This window comes from Apodemus sylvaticus, chromosome 17 (assembly GCF_947179515.1).
Source record: "Apodemus sylvaticus chromosome 17, mApoSyl1.1, whole genome shotgun sequence".
NCBI classification, from domain to species: Eukaryota; Metazoa; Chordata; class Mammalia; order Rodentia; family Muridae; genus Apodemus; species Apodemus sylvaticus.
The window spans coordinates 644,250-663,079 of record NC_067488.1 but is presented as its reverse complement, the minus strand read 5'-3'; the positions used below and the strand labels follow the sequence as shown (position 1 = coordinate 663,079).

General features: G+C 41.5%; 1 protein-coding gene across 1 annotated transcript in view; it reads right to left on the bottom strand.

The window, feature by feature from the left end:
• Ptdss1 (phosphatidylserine synthase 1) overlaps positions 1-18,830 on the bottom strand; it is a 103,276-nt gene that overhangs the window by 48,333 nt on the left and 36,113 nt on the right. The window contains exons 3-4 of the mRNA XM_052160570.1: positions 13,058-13,102; positions 9,343-9,467 (exon numbers count right to left, since the gene is read on the bottom strand). Coding sequence (XP_052016530.1) covers positions 9,343-9,467; positions 13,058-13,102 — 170 coding nt within the window. The remainder of the gene's footprint in view (positions 1-9,342; positions 9,468-13,057; positions 13,103-18,830) is intronic.

The following is an 18,830-nucleotide window of genomic DNA, read 5'->3' as shown; positions in this document are numbered from 1 at the left end:
TCCCTTAAAGAAATACAAGAGAACATGGGTCAACAGGTAGAAGCACAAAAATCCCTTAAAGAAATACAAGAGAACATTACAAAATATAGAAGCCCCTAAAGAGGAAACACAAAAATCTCTTAAAGAAATATGGGAGAACATGGGTCAACAAGTTGAAGCGCTTAAAGAGACAATACAAAAATCCCATAGGGAATTATGGGAGAACATGGGTCAACATGTAGAAGCCCATAAAGAGGAATCACAAAAATCCCTAAAAGAAACACAGGAGAACATGGCTCAACAGGTAGAAGCCCTTAAAGAGGAAATACAAATATTCCTTAAAGAATTTCAGGAAAAAACAAACAAACAAGTGAAGGACCCGAACAAAACTATCCAGGATCTAAAACTGGAAATAGAATCAATAAAGAAATCACAAAGTGAGACATCTCTGAAGATAGAAAGCCTTGGAAAGAATTCAGGAGTCATAGATGCAAGCATCAACAACAGAATACAAGAGATAGAAGAAAGAATCTTGGATGCTGAAGATTCCATAGAAAACATTGACTCAACAGACAAAGAAAATGCAAAATGCAAAAAGCTGGTAACCTAAGACATCCAGAAAATCCAGGACACAATGAGAAGACCAAACCTAAGAATTATAGGAATAGAAGAAAGCAAGGATTGACATCCTAAAGGCCCAATAAATATCTTCAACAAAATTATAGAAGAAAACTTCCCTAACCTAAAGAAAGACATGCCCATGAACATACTGGAAGCCTACAGAACTCCAAACAAATTGGAACAGAGCAGAAATTCCTCCCATCACATAATAATCAAAACACCAAATGGACTAAACAAAGAAAGAATATTAAAAGCAGTGAGAGAAAAAGGTCAAGTAACATATAAAGGTAGACCTTTCAGATTTACACCAGACTTCTCACCAAAGACTATGAAAGCCAGAAGAGCCTGGGCAGATGTCATACAGACCCTAAGAGAACATAAATGTCAGCCCAGACTACTATACCCAGCAAAACTTTCAATTACCATAGACAGAGAAAACAAGACATTCCATGACAAAAGCAAATTTACACAATATCTTTCCACAAATCCAGCTCTGCAAAGGATAACGGGTGGAAAATACCAACACAAGGCAGTGAACCACACCACAGAAAAATCAATAAGGTAATCTTTCATCAAACCCAATAGAAGATAACTACACAACCAGAATGTCACCTTTAACTAAGAAGATAACAGTAAGCAACAATCACTTTTCCTTAATATCTCTTAATATCAATGGTCTCAATTCCCCTATAAAAAGACATAGACTAACAGACAGGATACATAAACAGGACCCAACGTTTTGCTATATACAAAAAACCTACCTCAGTAACAAAGACAGTCACTATTTAAGAATCAAAGGTTGGAAAACAATTTTCCAAGCCAATGGTCCCAAGAAACAAGCTGGAGTGGACATTCTTATATCCAATAAAATTGACTTTCAACCAAAATTGTCAAAAAAGATAAGGAAGCACTGGTCAAAGGAAATATCTACCAAGATGAACTCTCAATTCTGAACATCTATGCTCCAAACACAAGGGCACCCACATTCATAAAAGAAACTTTTATGAATATATAAATAAAGCTGAAAGCACACACTGTACCACACATGATCATAGTGGGAGGCTTCAACACCCCACTGTCAAAAATGGACAAATCATGGAATCAGAAACTAAACAGAGATATAGTAAAATGAACTGAACTTATGGACCAAATGGATCTAGCAGATATTTATAGAACATTTTACCCTAAAACAAAAGAATACACCTTCTTCTTAGCACCTCACGGCACCTTCTCCAAAACTGACCATTGATCACAAAACGGGCCTCAACAGATACAGAAATATTGAAATTATTCCATGTATCTTATCAGATCACCACAGCCTAAGACTGGTCTTAAGCTCAAACAAAAGCAATGGAAAACACACATACACATGGACTTTGAACAATGCTCTTCTCAATGATAGCTTGGTCAAGGAAGAAAAAAAAGAAAAAAATTAAAGACTTTTTAGAATTTAATGAAAATGAAGACACATCATACCAAAATTTATGGGACACAATGAAAGCAGTGCTAAGAGGAAAACTCACAGCTCTAAGTGACTCCAAAAAGAGAATGGAGAGTGCTTACACTAACAGCTTGACAGTGTACTTGAAATCTCTAGAACAAAAAGAAGCAAATACCCCCAAGAGGAGTAGATGGCAGGAAATAGTCAAACTTAGAGGTGAAATCAACCAAATAGAAACAAAAAGAACTATACAAAGAATCAGCAAAACAAGGAGTTGGTTCTTTTAAAAAATCAACAAGATAGATAAACCCTTAGCCAGACTAACCAAAAGGCACAGAGACAGTATCCAAATTAATAAAATCAGAAATGAAAAGGGAGACATAACAACAGAAACTGGAAATTGAAAAATATCATCAGATTCTACTACAAGAGTTTATACTCAACAAGTTTGAAAACCTGGATGAAATGGACAACTTTCTAGATACATACCAGGTGCCAATGTTAAAACAGGATCAGATAAACCATCTAAATAGTTCCATAAGCCCTGAGGAAATAGAAGCAGTCATTAATAGTCTCCCTTCAAAAAAAGGCCAGGACCAGATGGGTTTAGTGGGGAATTCTGTCAGATCTTCAAAGAGGGGTTAATACAGATACTCTTCAAACTTTTCCATGAAATAGAAACTCAAGGAATACTACCCAACTCATTCTATGAAGCCACAATAACGCTTATACCTAAACCAAACAAAGACCAAACAAGGAAGGAGAACTTCAGACCAATCTGCCTCAAAAACACTGATGCAAAAATACTGAACAAAATCCTGGACAACCGAATCCAAGAATGCATCAAAACTATAATTCACCATGATCAGGTAGGCTTCATCCCAGGGATGCAGGGATGGTTCAATATACGGAAATCAGGCAATGTAATCCACTACATAAACAAACTAAAAGAAAAATAAAAAATCACATGGTCATTTCATTAGATGCTAAAAAGGCTTTTGACAAAATTTAGCATCCCTTCATGATAAAAGTCGTGGAGAGATCGGGAATTCAAGGCCCATACCTCAACATAGTGAAAGTAATATACTGAAAACTGGTAGTCAACATCAAACTAAATGGACAGAAACTTGAAGCAATCCCACTAAAATCGGGGACCAGGCAAGGCTGCCTCCTCTTTCCCTATCTATTCAATATAGTATTTGAAGTCCTAGTCAGAGCAATCAGGCAGCAAAAAGAGGCCAAAGGTATACATATTGGAAAGGAAGAAGTCAAACTATCACTATTTGCAGATGATATGATAGTATACTTAAGCGACCCCAAGACTTTCACCAGAGAACTATAGCTGATAAACAACTTCAGCAAAGTGGCTGGATATAAAATTAATTCAAGCAAATCAGTAGCCTTCCTCTACTCAAAGGATAAACAAGATGAGAAAGAAATTAGGGAAATGACACTCTCCACAACAGTCCCAAATAATATTTCATACCTAGGTGTGACCCTGACACAAAGCAAGTGAAGTGTCTATATGACAAGAACTTTAAGTCTCTGAAGAAAGAAATTGAAGAAGGTCTCAGAAGATGGAAAGATCTCCCACGTTCATGGATTGGGAGGATCAATATAGTAAAGATGGCCATCTTGTGGAAAGCAATCAACAGATTCAATGCAATCCCCATCAAAATTCCAAATCAATTCTTCATAGATCTAGAAAGAAAAATTCTCAAATTCATCTGGAATAACAAAAACTATTCTCCAAAACAAAAGATCTCCTGGGAGAATCACCATCCCTGACCTCAAGCTGTACTACAGAGCAATAGTGATAAAAACTGTGTGGTATTGGTATGCAGACAGGCAGGAAGATCAATAGAATAGAATAGAATTGAAGACCCAGAAAAGAATCCACACACCTATGGTCACTTGATATTTGACAAAGGAGCTAAAAACATCCAGTGGAAAAAAGCATTTTTAACAAATGGTGCTGGATCAACTGGAGGTCTGCATGCAAAAAAATGCAAATCGACCCATTCTTATTTCCTTGTACAAAGGTTAAGTTCAAGTGGATCAAGGATCTACACATAAAACCAGACACACTGAAGCTTATAGAGGAGAAAGTGGGGACAAACCTTGAATACATCTGATAGAGGGCTAATATCCAACGTATACAAAGAACTCAAGAAGTTAGTTTCCAGAGAATCAAATAACCCTATTAAAAACTGGGGTAAAGAGCTAAACAGGGAATTCTCAACTGAGGAAACTTGAATGGCTCTAAAGCACCTAAAGAAATGTTCAGCATCTTTAGTTATCAAGGAAATGCAAATCAAAACAACAGAGAGAACCATCTGTAAGGATATCTGATGCCCTCTTCTGGAGTGTCCGAAGACAGCATCAGTGTACTTACACATAATAAATAAATAAATCTTAAAAAAAAAAAAAAGGGCTGGAGAGATGGCTCAGTAGTTAAGAACACTGACTGCTCTTCCTGAGATACTGAGTTCAAATCCCAGCAACCACATGGTGGCTCACAACCATCTGTAATGAGATCTGATGCCCCCTTCTGGAGTGTCTGAAGACAGCTACAGTGTACTCACATATAATAAATAAATCTTAAAAAATAATAAAAATAAAAACAGAGATTCTACCTTGCACCGGTCAGAATGGTTAAGATGAAAAACTCAGGAGACAGCAGATGCTGGAGAGGATATGGGGAAAGAGGAACACTTCTCCATTGTTGGTGGGATTGAAAGCTGGTAAAACCACTCTGGAAATAAGTTTGGCGATTCCGTAGAAAATTAGATATAGTACTACCCACTGACCCAGCTATACCACTCTTGGGCATATACCCAGAAGGTGCTCCTACATGTAATAAGGACACATGCTCCACTATGTTCATAGCTGCCTTATTTATAATAGCCAGAAGCTGGAAAGAACCCAAATGTCCCTCAACAGAGGAATGGATACAGAAACTGTAGTATATATACACAATGGAGTACGATTCAGTTATTAAAAACAATGAATTCATGAAATTCTTAGGCAAATGGATAGAACTAGAAAGTGTCATCCTGTGCAAGATAACCCAGTCACAAAAGAACACACATGGTATGTGCTCACTAATAAGTGGTTGCTAGTCCAAAAGCTCAAAATAAACAAGTTACAATGCACCCAGCACGGGAAGCTCAAGAAGTAGGAGGACTTAACTGAGGGTGCTACGGTTCCTCTGAGAAAGGGAACATAATACTCACAGGAGCAATAAGGGAGACAATGTGTGGAGTGGAGATTGAAGTAAAGGCCACCCATAGACTGCCCTACCTGGGGATTCATCCTATAAATAGTCACCAAACCCCCACACTATGACAAGAAGCATGTATCAAAAGGAGCATGCCATGGTTGTCACCGGAGGGGCCCTGCCAGAGTCCTAGAAATACAGAGGCAGAAACTAGCAACCAACTATTGGACTGGGTGTACGGTCCCCAATGGAGGCGGAGGGTGGTCTGGAGAAGCTGAAGGGGTTTACAGCCCCATGGGAAGAACAATGACTTCAGCCACCCAGATGCCCCAAGACTCCCAGGGACTGTACACATGGCTCCAGCAAAAAATGTGGTAGAGGAAGGCCTTGTTGGGCATCAATGGAAGGAGAGGTCCTTGGTCCTGTGAAGGCTCAATAGATGCCCCAACAAAGTGAAACCGAGGAGGGGGAGGTGGGAGTGTGTTGGGTGGGGGGCATATATATGGAGGCAGGTGGTGGGAGAAGGGATTGGGGGGTCTCTGTGGAGGGGGGGAAATCGGGAAAGATTTTACCATTGGCAATGTAAATGTGGAAGATATTCAATTTAAAGAGAGAGAGAGAGAGAGAGAGAGAGAGAGACAGAGAGAGAGAGAGACAGAGAGACAGAGAGACAGAGAGACAGAGAGACAGAGAGAGACAGAGAATGCTGCTAACAAACCACCCAGATCCCTGCAATCTGCAAACAGCTGCATGCCTTGCGTGGCCTAGGAAGAATCAGGAGTACTGGAAATTAGACTGTAAAAGGTGACTGCAGTTATTGTGGAGCTGTGATTTTATAACATTAAGATTTCACTGTGATTTCAGATTTGTAAAGAAGATAAGTATGGAAACATTTTTGGATTCAACTTGCTCTTATAGTCCATAAGGCCTGTGACAGAAACATTAATAGCACAACCTCCTGCAAGTCAACTTACTTTTGCTCAAGCCCCAAAAAAGCTGCCTTGGAAAATACTTTATCTATAATACCTTACTCCAATTTCTCATGAAATATCTTTACTAAGACTGCTATGAACATGACTGCCCTTACTGTGATAATGCTACACTTGAAGCACAAATTGAAAATTACAGATTTTGAAGCAGAGATAGGAGTTTCGCTTTGAGCAAGACAGACAGCATTTAAGTTTCTCTTTCCTCCTCTATAAAATGGTATAAACAGCTGGTGCGTGCGTGCGTGCGTGCGTGGGTGTGTGTATGAGAAATTTATATTGAATATATAGAAAATGTCTGGTATAGTTAGTGTTTAGCAGACTATACTACAATCATCGCTTTTATCCGTGCTATAGTGAGGGATTAGAATATTTCTCCAAAGGTTCTTACACTAAAGGCTTGCTTCCTAACCAAGGGAACCATGTGTTATTGGAGGTGGTAGAAACTCTTAAGTGGTGCTGCCTAGTAAGACACCTTAGGCCATTGGTGACGTGTATTCAAGGAAGATGTGGTATGTCAGTCCCTCATTGTTTGATGGTTACCATGAGCTAAGCAATCTTCATGCCATGGTGCTTTGCCTTAACCAGCTGAAACCTCTGAAACAGCAAAAGCAAAACAAAACAAAACAAAAAAAACAAAACAAAAAGCCCTCTCTTTTATTGATTATCTCAGATGTTTTGGCTTTGAGACAGGGTCTCACTACATAGCCTTAGCTGTCCTAGAACTTACTACATAGACCAGACTGGTCTTTACTCATAGAGATCTGCCTGGTTCTGCATCCTGAGTGATTAAAGGTGTGCACTAACACACCTGGCTCTCCTAGATGTTTTGTTTCCTTAGGAAACTGTCTTAGTCAGGGTTTCTATTCCTGCACAAATATCATGACCAAGGAAGAAGTTGGGGAGGAAAGGGTTTATTGAGCTTACACTTCCATACTGCTGTTCATCACCAAAGGAGGTCAGGACTGGAACTCAAGCAGGTCAGCAAGCAGGAGCTGATGCAGAGGCCATGGAGGGATGTTTCTTACTGGCTTGCTTCCCCTGGATTGCTCAGCCTACTCTCTTATAGAACCGAAGAACACCAGCCCAGAGGTGGTACCACCTACAAGGGGCCCTCCCCCCTTGATCCCTAAGTGAGAAAATGCCCCACAGCTGGATCTCATGGAGGCACTTCCCCAACTGAAGCTCCTTTCTCTGTGATAACTCCAGCCTGTGTTAAGTTGACACATAAAACCAGCCAATACAGAAACCTAACATAAGCAGAAGCACCATCACAACTAAGTTACCCTTTGTCCTTCTTTTCCTTGAGAGGAAGAAATCCTAATTAGGCTTCTAAATAATCCCCAAGCTCTTGGTTTTGCTTTTATTGTGGACCCCAGGAAAGCTAAGATAAACATTTAGAAGTATCATCTCATGAAGTAGGGTCTAGCCATTCTGTTATGGTGATTACTTTTTGATCTTTTAGTCCCTTTGTTATTTCTTTATTGTCAGAGCAAATGTCTGTGCTTAGGCTTTCTCCAGAACACCACCAGCTTTTCCTTCAACCTGCACTAGATAGTAGGTCTTCAAAACACTAGGGAAGAATGACAGTACAAAACAACTACTACTGACTTTGGTTTTAGTACCTAGCTCCCTTGCTGTTTTCTGAGGAAAAGGGGTACTGAGTGCATCTTTTGTACTAATGCTCTTTGACCTGTTTCAGAGTTCCTAATGCCTTGGAAATCACAGTGGTTGGAGTGCCTCGTACTTTAAAGAGGCAATAAGTGGTGGCTCCTGGGTTGGAAGCTGAGCACTAAAAAAAAAAAGATATATTAGAAGTGGGAACTTCCCAGTCCCATCCTACATTCTATGATAAAGCTCCCACGAAAGCTCCGTAACTATAGGGCTGGGATAGCTTTGAGGAGAGTGACACAGCAGCATGTTACCCTAAAGGAACCTCTGCCTCTTACCTCTAAAGAAGCTGCTGCACTTAGAACCCTGCCAGCACTCCAGCTAAGTATTTATTCTCTGGGTATTCATCTGTATCCCATATCACATCCTTTAAAATACATGGTGTAAAAGGCATCCTTGTGTCCTATAGGCTGAAGCCATGAAGACAGTGGAATGCCCCTATGTGAGGTTGGCCATTCAGAAATACCGTAGACTCACATGTGACATACAGACAGCTCTGAGGAATGATTTCTTAGCTCTGGGGTCTAACAGTGCGTGCAGGTAGTGTTGCTCATGACAGGAGAGCAAAACCCAAGATACCACATCACAGAAATGATCACTGTGAATGTGTGAATGTAAAGAGAAAAAAAATGTTGTTTCTTTCCCAAATAGTCTCAACAACAAATGAAAGTGAAAAGCTGTTTTACATAAGTTGAAAGGGGTTCATGTGTGTATGTATTCTAAATATGTAACAAATGAAACAACTGAAGTCATTCTAGTTAGCCCCTTTGTAGCAAGCAGGTAGAGGACTATAAAATCTGGCTATAGGCATATCTAGCAGAGGTGCTGATATGATTAGTTAACAAGCAGTAGCTGAAGAGACCAGCGTGTGGCAGACACTGTGCAGGCCTTGTGGGATGTTCATTTGACTATACACCCTTCTTTCCCACCATATGCATTACCATTTTCACCAAAAAGGGACCAGGCTACTAAGTACTTTGCCCAAAGTCCTATGACAGATAAAAGATATGAGGAGAGTTCAGTCTAAAAGCCATGTGATGGCAGTGGGTGTATTCTTCTTAGCATACACCCTTGTTTCATGATAGGGTTTCATTTCCTGGATGGCATTACTTTGGTGCACAATGGTGCACCCTGAAATCCAGTCTTTAGCTATACTACAAGGAAATAAGGAGATCAATCAACTTAAAATGTGGGCCCATGCCGGACAGCGGTGGCGCACGCCTGTAATCCCAGCACTCTGGGAGGCAGAGGCAGGTGGATTTCTGAGTTCAAGGCCAGCCTGGTCTACAGAGTGAGCTCCAGGACAGCCAAGGCTATACAGAGAAACCCTGCCTTGAAAAGAATAAATCCGAAAAAAAAAAAAAATGTGGGCCCACGCTTCCTATGCCCAGAACCCTACAACAGGACCACTAACAAGTACATACCATGATGTCCGCTTCTCTTGTGGCATATCGAAGATTGGGATCTAGCCAATACATCAGGGATTTAACCTGCTCGAAATTCAGGAAAAGAAGGAATACCAAGAAGAGGAAATACAGCACACTGAGACCTGAGAAAAACAAAACAAAGTCAAGGTTAGGAGAAATACATCAGACTCAATGGCTTAAGTTACAGTATGCGTAAATATCACAATAGTCTTTGGGGAATCTATCATAGCCAGGTTTTGTTTGTTGTTGTTGTTGTTGTTGAGGGGATCTGATTCATAGTCCTAATTCAGTTTGAAAAGGGACTCTCTCTGAGAAAATGATACTTAAGCTAAGCCTTGAAGGACCAGCAGCCAGAGAATGTATAGGGTAGGCTTTACAGAACATGAAGGAGAGACAGGCCATGTAAATATGTTCCTGAAGAAAGAGTTAACTACCATGAGGCTGGGGTGCTGGTAGAGAGGTGAACAGATTAAGGGGTGCTGAAGTGACAGGATTAGGGGGCAAGGCAAGGCTTTCTGATTTGATGCCAAGGTCAATGGGGAAATCATATGAGTGAAACTGTTTTATGAAGATGAATGAACAGATGACAGGTGGATCATACTTTCATACTCCACCTGAGACTTGTCCTTCAAATTAGCCCTGGAAGGTATGATTTTCTTGTCACATGCACCATAATTGCTATCCTAAATGACCAATACCATGTCATTTAGAATAGTAAAGTCACTAATACGCTCCAAGGCAAGATCAAGTTCCAAAGATTTGATTCCCTACCCCAACCTCAGAGTGGGGCTGTGATTTTTTTCAGTTAAGCTGGCTGAAATTAGATCAGAAATGGAGGGCATCCAGGAATTGTCACACTGATCACCTTGGATCACAAATGTGGCTTAGTTCTGATCGCCAAATAGGTTCCCTAGAGAAGAGACTGCATGGCTGGCATGAATCCACAGCAAGGGCTTCAGTGCCAGGCCTTCTAGCCAGGCCCCTCTCCATTCACCAAGGACAGCATTGCATCGAGGCCCCTGTAGAGCTGGGCCAATATAGCCACACTTCCCAGAGCCAAGGATGCTGTGGACTGAACTTGGCTCCTTGCAGTTGTGAAGCAAGCACTGTAACAACTGAGCTACTTCTGTAGCACCAGGATAGTCTTAAATACCAAATAATAAATACAATCATCCACCCTTCGAGGGAAGCTGTCCAATGTCCTTTGCACCCGCACTCCTTACCCTGCCCACAGTGCTGAATGCTTCTGAACATGCTGACTTCTCCCCAGCCCCCACTGGGGCCGATAACATGCCAAGTACTTTCCAACCATGAGCTGGCCACTTAGCAGTCATCTCGTTAGCTGAGTCATGGCCCTGCTCCCTAACTGTGTTGCATGCACAGATGCTTAGATGCAGCTAAACTTTACACGGAGTGTCCCTCCCTCAGGCCTTCATTCACTACGCCAGTGGAAGCAGTCAAGTGGCTGCCACCTTACCCAGTTTTAACTAGCTAATGCATAGTAACAGCTTATAATTTTTTACTATTAAGTTCTTTAGTAGTTTGTTGGTCCTTGGGCAGAGAGCATCACAGGGGCAGAGCCTTATTTGTGGCGTCCCCGCAGATAACCTCAGGTGTTCAAGCCTGTTACATACGAGTAAACAGCTAGCTGCTGTTGAAAACTTCTAAGTAAATTTAAAAAGATAAACAGTTGGTGGGTGTGGTAGCACAAAAGTTTAGTCCCAGAACTCAGGGAGATCTGTACACCCTTAAAGCCAGCTTGATCTACATAGTGAAGTCCAGGACAGCCAGGGATACACAGATTTGTGGCAAAAACAATCAAACAAACAAAAATGAAGAGTTAGCTTAAAAAATGAAGGAGGCAGCATAAAAGCAAAATATTCTCTTAAAATGTCAGCCCCTGTGACGCCCTCTGCCCAAGGGTGGAAAATTGTATTTACTATTTGGTATTTAAGATTATCCTGGTGCTACAGAAGTAGCTCAGTTGTTACAGTGCTTGCTTCACAACTGTAAGGAGCCGAGTTCAGTCCCCAGCATCCCAAGGACTCGCACTCACACACATATATATACACACACCATTTTTGCTGTAGTACCCAGGGTTTCATAGTGCTTGTAGTTTAGCCTAGAGCTCTAGCCTAAACATTTCTATGTCATAGATCATTTCTATGTAAAAGAATTATCTCACAAAGATTGTAATTTTAAAAGGTTATAGTAGGGGGGTCATTAAAGATGAAACTTTGCAAAATGGGTACATAAATGCAAAAGCAAGGTAGTTCTTATGTGTCAGAAAATTTATGTTCCTTGGCTCTGGGAAGTGTGGCTATATTGGCCCAGCTCTACAGGGGCCTCGATGCAATGCTGTCCTTGGTGAATGGAGAGGGGCCTGGCTAGAAAGCCTGGCACTGAAGCCCTTGCTGTGGATTCATGCCAGCCATGCAGTCTCTTCTCTAGGGAACCTATTTGGCTATCAGAACTAAGCCACATTTGTGATCCAAGGTAATCAGTGTGACAATTCCTGGATGCCCTCCATTTCTGATCTAATTTCAGCCAGCTTAACTGAAAAAATCACAGCCCCACTCTGAGGTTGGGGTAGGGAATCAAATCTTTGGAACTTGATTTTGCCTTGGAGCGTATTAGTGACTTTACTATTCTAAATGACATGGTATTGGTCATTTAGGATAGCAATTATGGTGCATGTGACAAGAAAATCATACCTGCCAGGGCTAATTTGAAGGACAAGTCTCAGGTGGAGTATGAAAGTATTATCCACCTGTCATCTGTTCATTCATCTTCATAAAACAGTTTCACTCATATCATTTCCCCATTGACCTTGGCATCAAATCAGAAAGCCTTGCCTTGCCCCCTAATCCTGTCACTTCAGCACCCCTTAATCTGTTCCCCTCTCTACCAGCACCCCAGCCTCATGGTAGTTAACTCTTTCTTCAGGAACATATTTACATGGCCTGTCTCTACTTCATGTTCTGTAAAGCCTACCCTATACATTCTCTGGCTGCTGGTCCTTCAAGGCTTAGCTTAAGTATCATTTTCTCAGAGAGAGTCCCTTTTCAAACTGAATTAGGACTATGAATCAGATCCCCTCAACAACAACAACAACAACAAACAAAACCTGGCTATGATAGATTGTCAAAAGACTACATTACGTAGGCAGGATGAAGTAAAAAAAAAATCTAATTATTAAAAATGTATTTTAGATTCATTCAGGTAACTTGACTTTCTGGATGACAGAATAAAAAAACAAGACAATATTTGTATGCTTAATGATAAACTTCAGACCAAATGAGGTGCTGTCTGTCAGAAGAGATCTCTCTTTTCTGAGTTCCTAGAAACTACACTGCTGGGCTTCCAAACATGCTAACAAGACAAATGTGCTGTTATCATGCACTTGAGCATGAGATCTAGGAAAGGGAAACAAGACAGAAAATAAGGGGCATTTGCTGAAGCTAATATCTGTGCATAATATGAAACAAAACATCAGAAGCAGGCATGTGCAACAAAAAAGGATCCGATGTATGAGAGTTTATGCCATCATCGACCATTTTTTTTTATCAAAGAAATCTAACATTTTCCTATTAGGTAACTAAAAATTGTTTGTTTGTTTGTTTTTAAGATATTGTGTAAAACCACTATTGTGACACACAGAGAAAATATGCTTTTTAAATAGAAAATAATTTTATCTACTAATGGGACTCACCAAAAACCATTCGCCATAAGGCTGGATGAGGTCGAGTAAATGGACCTGCAAAGAGATGATGTTAAGTTAAAATAAACTGGACTGTTTTTGTTTTCTTTTCTTTCCTCATAACTTTTGAAGGATTCTTCTTAACCTTGGAGAACTGAAGATCTATGAAACCCGCATGCCGATAGGGAGGTCCCAGCCAAAGCTTTCTTGCTTCCTGTCATAGCATGGACTTGGCCTTTAGCTACCCCTTGCTGAACTTGACCCCAGGAGCTGGTGACTAAACAAGGAAGCATGCAGAGCGGTCAGCTGTGCTTCTCCCACTCCATTCAGTAGGGGCAGTAGTGCTCACAGGCTCCCTCACTTGGAAACTGAGGGTCATGGCAGGATGGTTCCAGCAGGGTTCAGTGTAGAACCTGCTTTGTTTGATTTTATTTCCAATGCTCAAAACATGCCGCGGTGGCCCAGTGAAAGTCTGTAAAAATGATATTTTACAGACAGAGGCGAAAGAAAAAATGTCTCCTGGGAATAGCAGACCTCACTCTATATTCAGAAGCTGATAAATCTCACTTAGCAATTCTGATGGCCGGGACACGGTATAACCAAGCAAACACAGATATGTGAGAATCCATCTTATAGCAAAAAATTCTGCTTTGCTTTGTTCCAACCATCTATGTTATTATGGTAGAAAAGGCATTCCAGAAATTCCAGTCACAAGTTCTTTTTCTGGTTTTCTAGTCACTGCCTTACTGGGCAGGTGGATTCCAAACAATAGCCCAGACTAAGGGTATTTACATCTGAAAAATCTTATGAGGTCCCTGCCTTATAGAAGAGTATTGGTCAAAGTAGAAAGAATTTACATTTGAGTTGGTTTCCTAGCTACCTTTCCCCACAAGTTAATCCAGTTCCACCTTTAACTCTTGATTTTGTTTGCAGACAGGCTATCTCAGGCCCACCAGAATATCAAGGGAATCTTTATGAGGAACTGGCCTTTTGTGTTACAGGCCTCAAGCAGGGAGCCCTTGAGGAAAGCAACTTTTCTTAGCTTATCCAGGTGTGATTCAGGATACAGTTTATATTTATTACTCAGGAAAACTGAATTGAAGAGAGAGAGAGAGAGAGAGAGAGAGAGAGAGAGAGAGAGAGAGAGAGAGAGAGAGAGAGAGAGAGAGAGAGAGAGAGAGAGAGAATAGGTTCTCTCTACTTAGAGAGAGACTCAGGGTAGGAATGAGTTAGTTAATTCATCAAGCTAAGGGCTAGAGGGTGGAGAGGATCCAGCTAATAGCCCAGGGACTACGATGGCCCCAGGCATGGCACAGAGAAGAATGCAACCAACAGACTAGGCAGAAGTGCTCTTGAAAGACAGCCGGAGTCAGGCAGCTCCCCAAGCTCTACAATGCCGCCAGGCCCGAGAACCATCTTTCTTCAGTTCCTGAGCCAGCGTGACATCGAGACCAAGATGAAGAAGCAGTTTAGCCGCATGGGCCCTGGACTTTGGGTAAACACAGTGTATTGCCCAAGAAAGCCTAGCTAGCCTTTTACAGATGTATATGATGCTTAATTTGAGATGTTAACATGACTGGACTTTGAGAGATACCCGAAAATACATTCAGATTCAAGCTGCCTCTGTGTGTGTGTGTGTGTGTGTGTGTGTGTGTGTGTGTGTGTGTGTGTGTGTGTGGTTTGTTCTGTCTGTCATTTCAACCGGACCCGTGCCTTCCTGGACCAAGGAATCCTGGATATCCCGAGATAGACCCACGGACTGTAACAAAAACAGTCATGTCAGATGAGCTCCATGAGCATGCTTGGGGAGCACAGATGAAGAAACTGGCCTAGAATGTTGAAGTAATTTGCCTACAATCAGCTAATAGTATAGTTAGATGAAGCTTCTCAGTCAGATCTATAGTCACTTATGTACTCAGGGGCCACAGAGGCTGGAGGAGCCCACTGGAAGGTCCTCTTTTTTGTTAAAAGAACCAAAGAAGAATGGGGACTAGGAAGGAGGAAGTGGAAAGCACTGTGAAATCGACATTACACCCTTTCCTTCCCTCGTCTCCCAAGGGCTCTACTACTACAGGTCTTTATAGAACTAGGAAGAAGTCTAGAAGCCCTGTTGGGATGATATCATTGTGAACTGTGTGAAGATCACTCAATGCTTGCTTCTGTCCTGGCAGAGTCAGGAGCAGCCAGACTGTGGCAGTGTCATTTATATGGCAACATCACATCGTACAAACATTCCTTCTCTCACCTTCTGAACAGTTTTACTAAAAAGCTGATGGGCTACACCAAAGGCAAGAAAGGAAGAAGGGGCTTCTAGGCAGAGAGAGGGGGTCTGGGATAGAGAAGTGTGGGAGATTCACCACCCAGATGTGGATATATAAATCTGAGGAGGGGGTAACAACCCAGGTGGCAGAACCTAGTTTACTATAAATGGGTTAATTGAATTATGAGGTAGTTGGAAATAAGCTTAGCTATAATGCCTAATCATTCATAAATAAAATCAAGCCTCCATGTCATTATTTAGGAGCTGGTGGTCCAAAAAATGCCCCATTATAGAACCTAATCCTGCCATACATCCACTGATAGGCAAAGGGTAATCTGTTGAGTGTCCACCTCTCTCTTGTTTAACTCGGGTACACTCTAAACCACCAGAGGTAACCCAAGATCCTCTGCAACTTTCCAATCACTGCATACCTCCTGGACATCTATATGCCCAGTTGACTCTGGGTATTATAAATTCCTGCCCTCAGGGCTGGGCAGAAGTAATATATAGCCCAATTCTAGCCAAAGAGAATAGAGAACAAGTACACTAAAGGCTTCTAGAAAGAATTTTTCAAGCTCTGTGTCACAGCGTAAGTCTACAGTCTAGTAGCACAGGAGGCTGGAACATGAGGATTAGGAATTCAAGGCCAGCCCAGGCTACAAAATTAGACCCTGAGTGTGGTTTGAATAGGAACGGCTCCCATTCCTCATGTGTTTGAATGCTTGGCCCATAGGGAGTGGCACTATTAGAAGGTGTGGACTTGTTGAACAAAGTGTGTGGCTGTGGACTTTGAGCTCTCTTATGCTCAGGCCTTGTGGGGCGGTCTCCTTCGCTACCTTCATATTAAGATACAGAACTCACAGTTCCTTCCCCAGCACCATGCTGTCCTTTTTAAGAGTTGCCTTGGTCGGGCTGGAGAGATGGCTCAGTGGGTAAGGGTTAGATAAAAGGTAAGAGAGATGGCTCAGTGGCTCACAACCATCTGTAAAGAGATCTGACACCCTCTTCTGGTGTCTGAAGACAGCTACAGTGTACTTACATATAATAAATCAATCTTTAAAAAAATATTCATTAAAAAAAAAAAAAGAAAAAAAAAAAAAAGAGTTGCCTTGGTCATGGCGTCTCTTCACAGCAATAGAAACCCAAACTGAGACACCATGTCTCAAAAATCAAAAACAGGAGGCTTAGTCAATAACCATTTATTGTGCAAATATGAGGGCCTGAGTTCAAATCTCAGAACAACAAATCTCACTCCAACAGCTCACATTTACAACCCAGGCCTGCAATGGTAAGATGGGAGGAAGAGACAGAAGAGACAGCTTCCTGGAAGCTCACAATCCACACACCCCGGCATATGTAATGGCAAACAACAGAGAGGCCAACACCCAAGGTCATCACTGACCTCCATCTCTATGCTATAGCACACATGCCTATATGCATTCATATCAACATGGGCACATACATACATACTTACCATACAAACACACACACACACACACACACACACACATACACACATACACACACACACACACACACAGACAGGTTCTTCACCTAAGCTCATCTGCTGATGGACAACAGCTGAGCCTGCGTTCCAGCTTAAGACCATCTGGGTGAAGCCATCCAGAGCTATTGCTAAGATGACAGATGAGAAAGAGATGAAGGACGTGGGTCTCCACAGCCACTTGTTGCATTATTGGAGCTTAGGAGCCATGCTATCTCTGAACTCCGTGTTATAGAAGAGTGTAAAAAATTTCCTCATCCTTCAACCTATTCTGAAAAGAGTTTTCTAGTACTCATGTTATGCAGACACTTGAAAATAATCACAGAGCCTTGCCCATAAGAGTAGACCAACTCTACCACACTGGTGTCATATCTGAATTCACACATGCAAGATGAGTCACATGGTCATGAACAAAAAGACTTATAGACAAGCATTTGGGTGCAGCCTTTAATAATTCCAGAATACACGCCCATGAAGCTCATGCTGGGTATGAAGGTGTGTTCCCAAATGTCGTTGAAGGAAAACATTAATTTGGAACTTCCATTCTCACCTTCATGCCCATGATTTTGTTTGGAAGCAAGTACCAAGGGAGGGGAGAACGGAGAATAAGGTGATAACACCAGAGAAGAGATGAGTCACATAATATACATGACTCGGGAATGTGGTCCCTCTAGCAGGCCAGCAGCCTGAAAGCTGGAGCTGCCCGAAAACCTGCAAAGTCCTTTCCCCCCTCCCCCCCCACCTGCTTCTAAAGGATTCCTCCACAGAAAAAAATGGGTTTTATGACCTATGTAAAGTGTAGACCTTTTGTTACAGGAATTATTTTCTTCCTCTTTTTTTTTATTCGATATATTTTTATTTACATTTCAAATGATTTCCCCTTTTCAGCCCCTCCAACTCCCCGAAAATCACATAAGCCTCCCCCTGTTCTCCCACCCACCCGTTCCCACTTCCCTGTAATGGTTTTGCCCTATACTGCTACACTGAGTCTTTCCAGAACCAGGGGCCACTCCTCTGTTCTTCTTGTACCTCATTTGATGTGTGGATTATGTTTTGGGTATTCCAGTTTTCCAGGCTAATATCCACTTATTAGTGAGTGCATACCATGATTGATCTTTTGAGACTGGGTTACCTCACTTAGTATGATGTTCTCTAGCTCCACCCATTTGTCTAAGAAATTCATGAATTTATTGTTTCTAATGGCTGAATAGTACTCCATTGTGTGTATATACCACATTTTTTGCATCCACTCTTCTGTTGAGGGATACCTGGGTTCTTTCCAGCTTCTGGCTATTATAAATAGGGCTGCTATGAACATAGTGGAGCACGTATCCTTATTACATGCTAGGGAATCCTCTGGGTATATGCCCAGGAGTGGTATAGCAGGATCCTCCAGAACTGTCGTGCCTAGTTTTCTGAGGAACCGCCAGACTGATTTCCAGAGTGGTTGTACCAATTTGCAACCCCACCAGCAGTGGAGGAGTGTTCCTATTTCTCCACATCCTCGCCAACACCTGCTGTCTCCTGAATTTTTAATCTTAGCCATTCTGACTAGTGTAAGGTGAAATCTCAGGGTTATTTTGATTTGCATTTCCCTAATGACTAATGAAGTTGTGCATTTTTTAAGATGCTTCTTAGCCATCCAAAGTTCTTCAGGTAAAAATTCTTTGCTTAACTCTGTACCCCATTTTTTAATAGGGTTATTTGGTTTTCTGGGGTCTAACTTCTTGAGTTCTTTGTATATATTGGACATTAACCCTCTATCTGATGTAGGGTTGGTGAAGATCTTTTCCCAATTTGTTGGTTGCCGATTTGTCCTTTTGATAGTGTCCTTTGCCTTACAGAAACTTTGTAAATTAATGAGGTCCCATTTGTCAATTCTTGAACTTAGAGCATATGCTATAGGTGTTCTGTTCAGGAACTTTCCCCCTGTACCGATGTCCTCAACGGTCTTCCCCAGTTTCTTTGCTATTAGCTTCAGAGTGTCTGGCTTTATGTGGAGGTCCTTGATCCATTTGGAG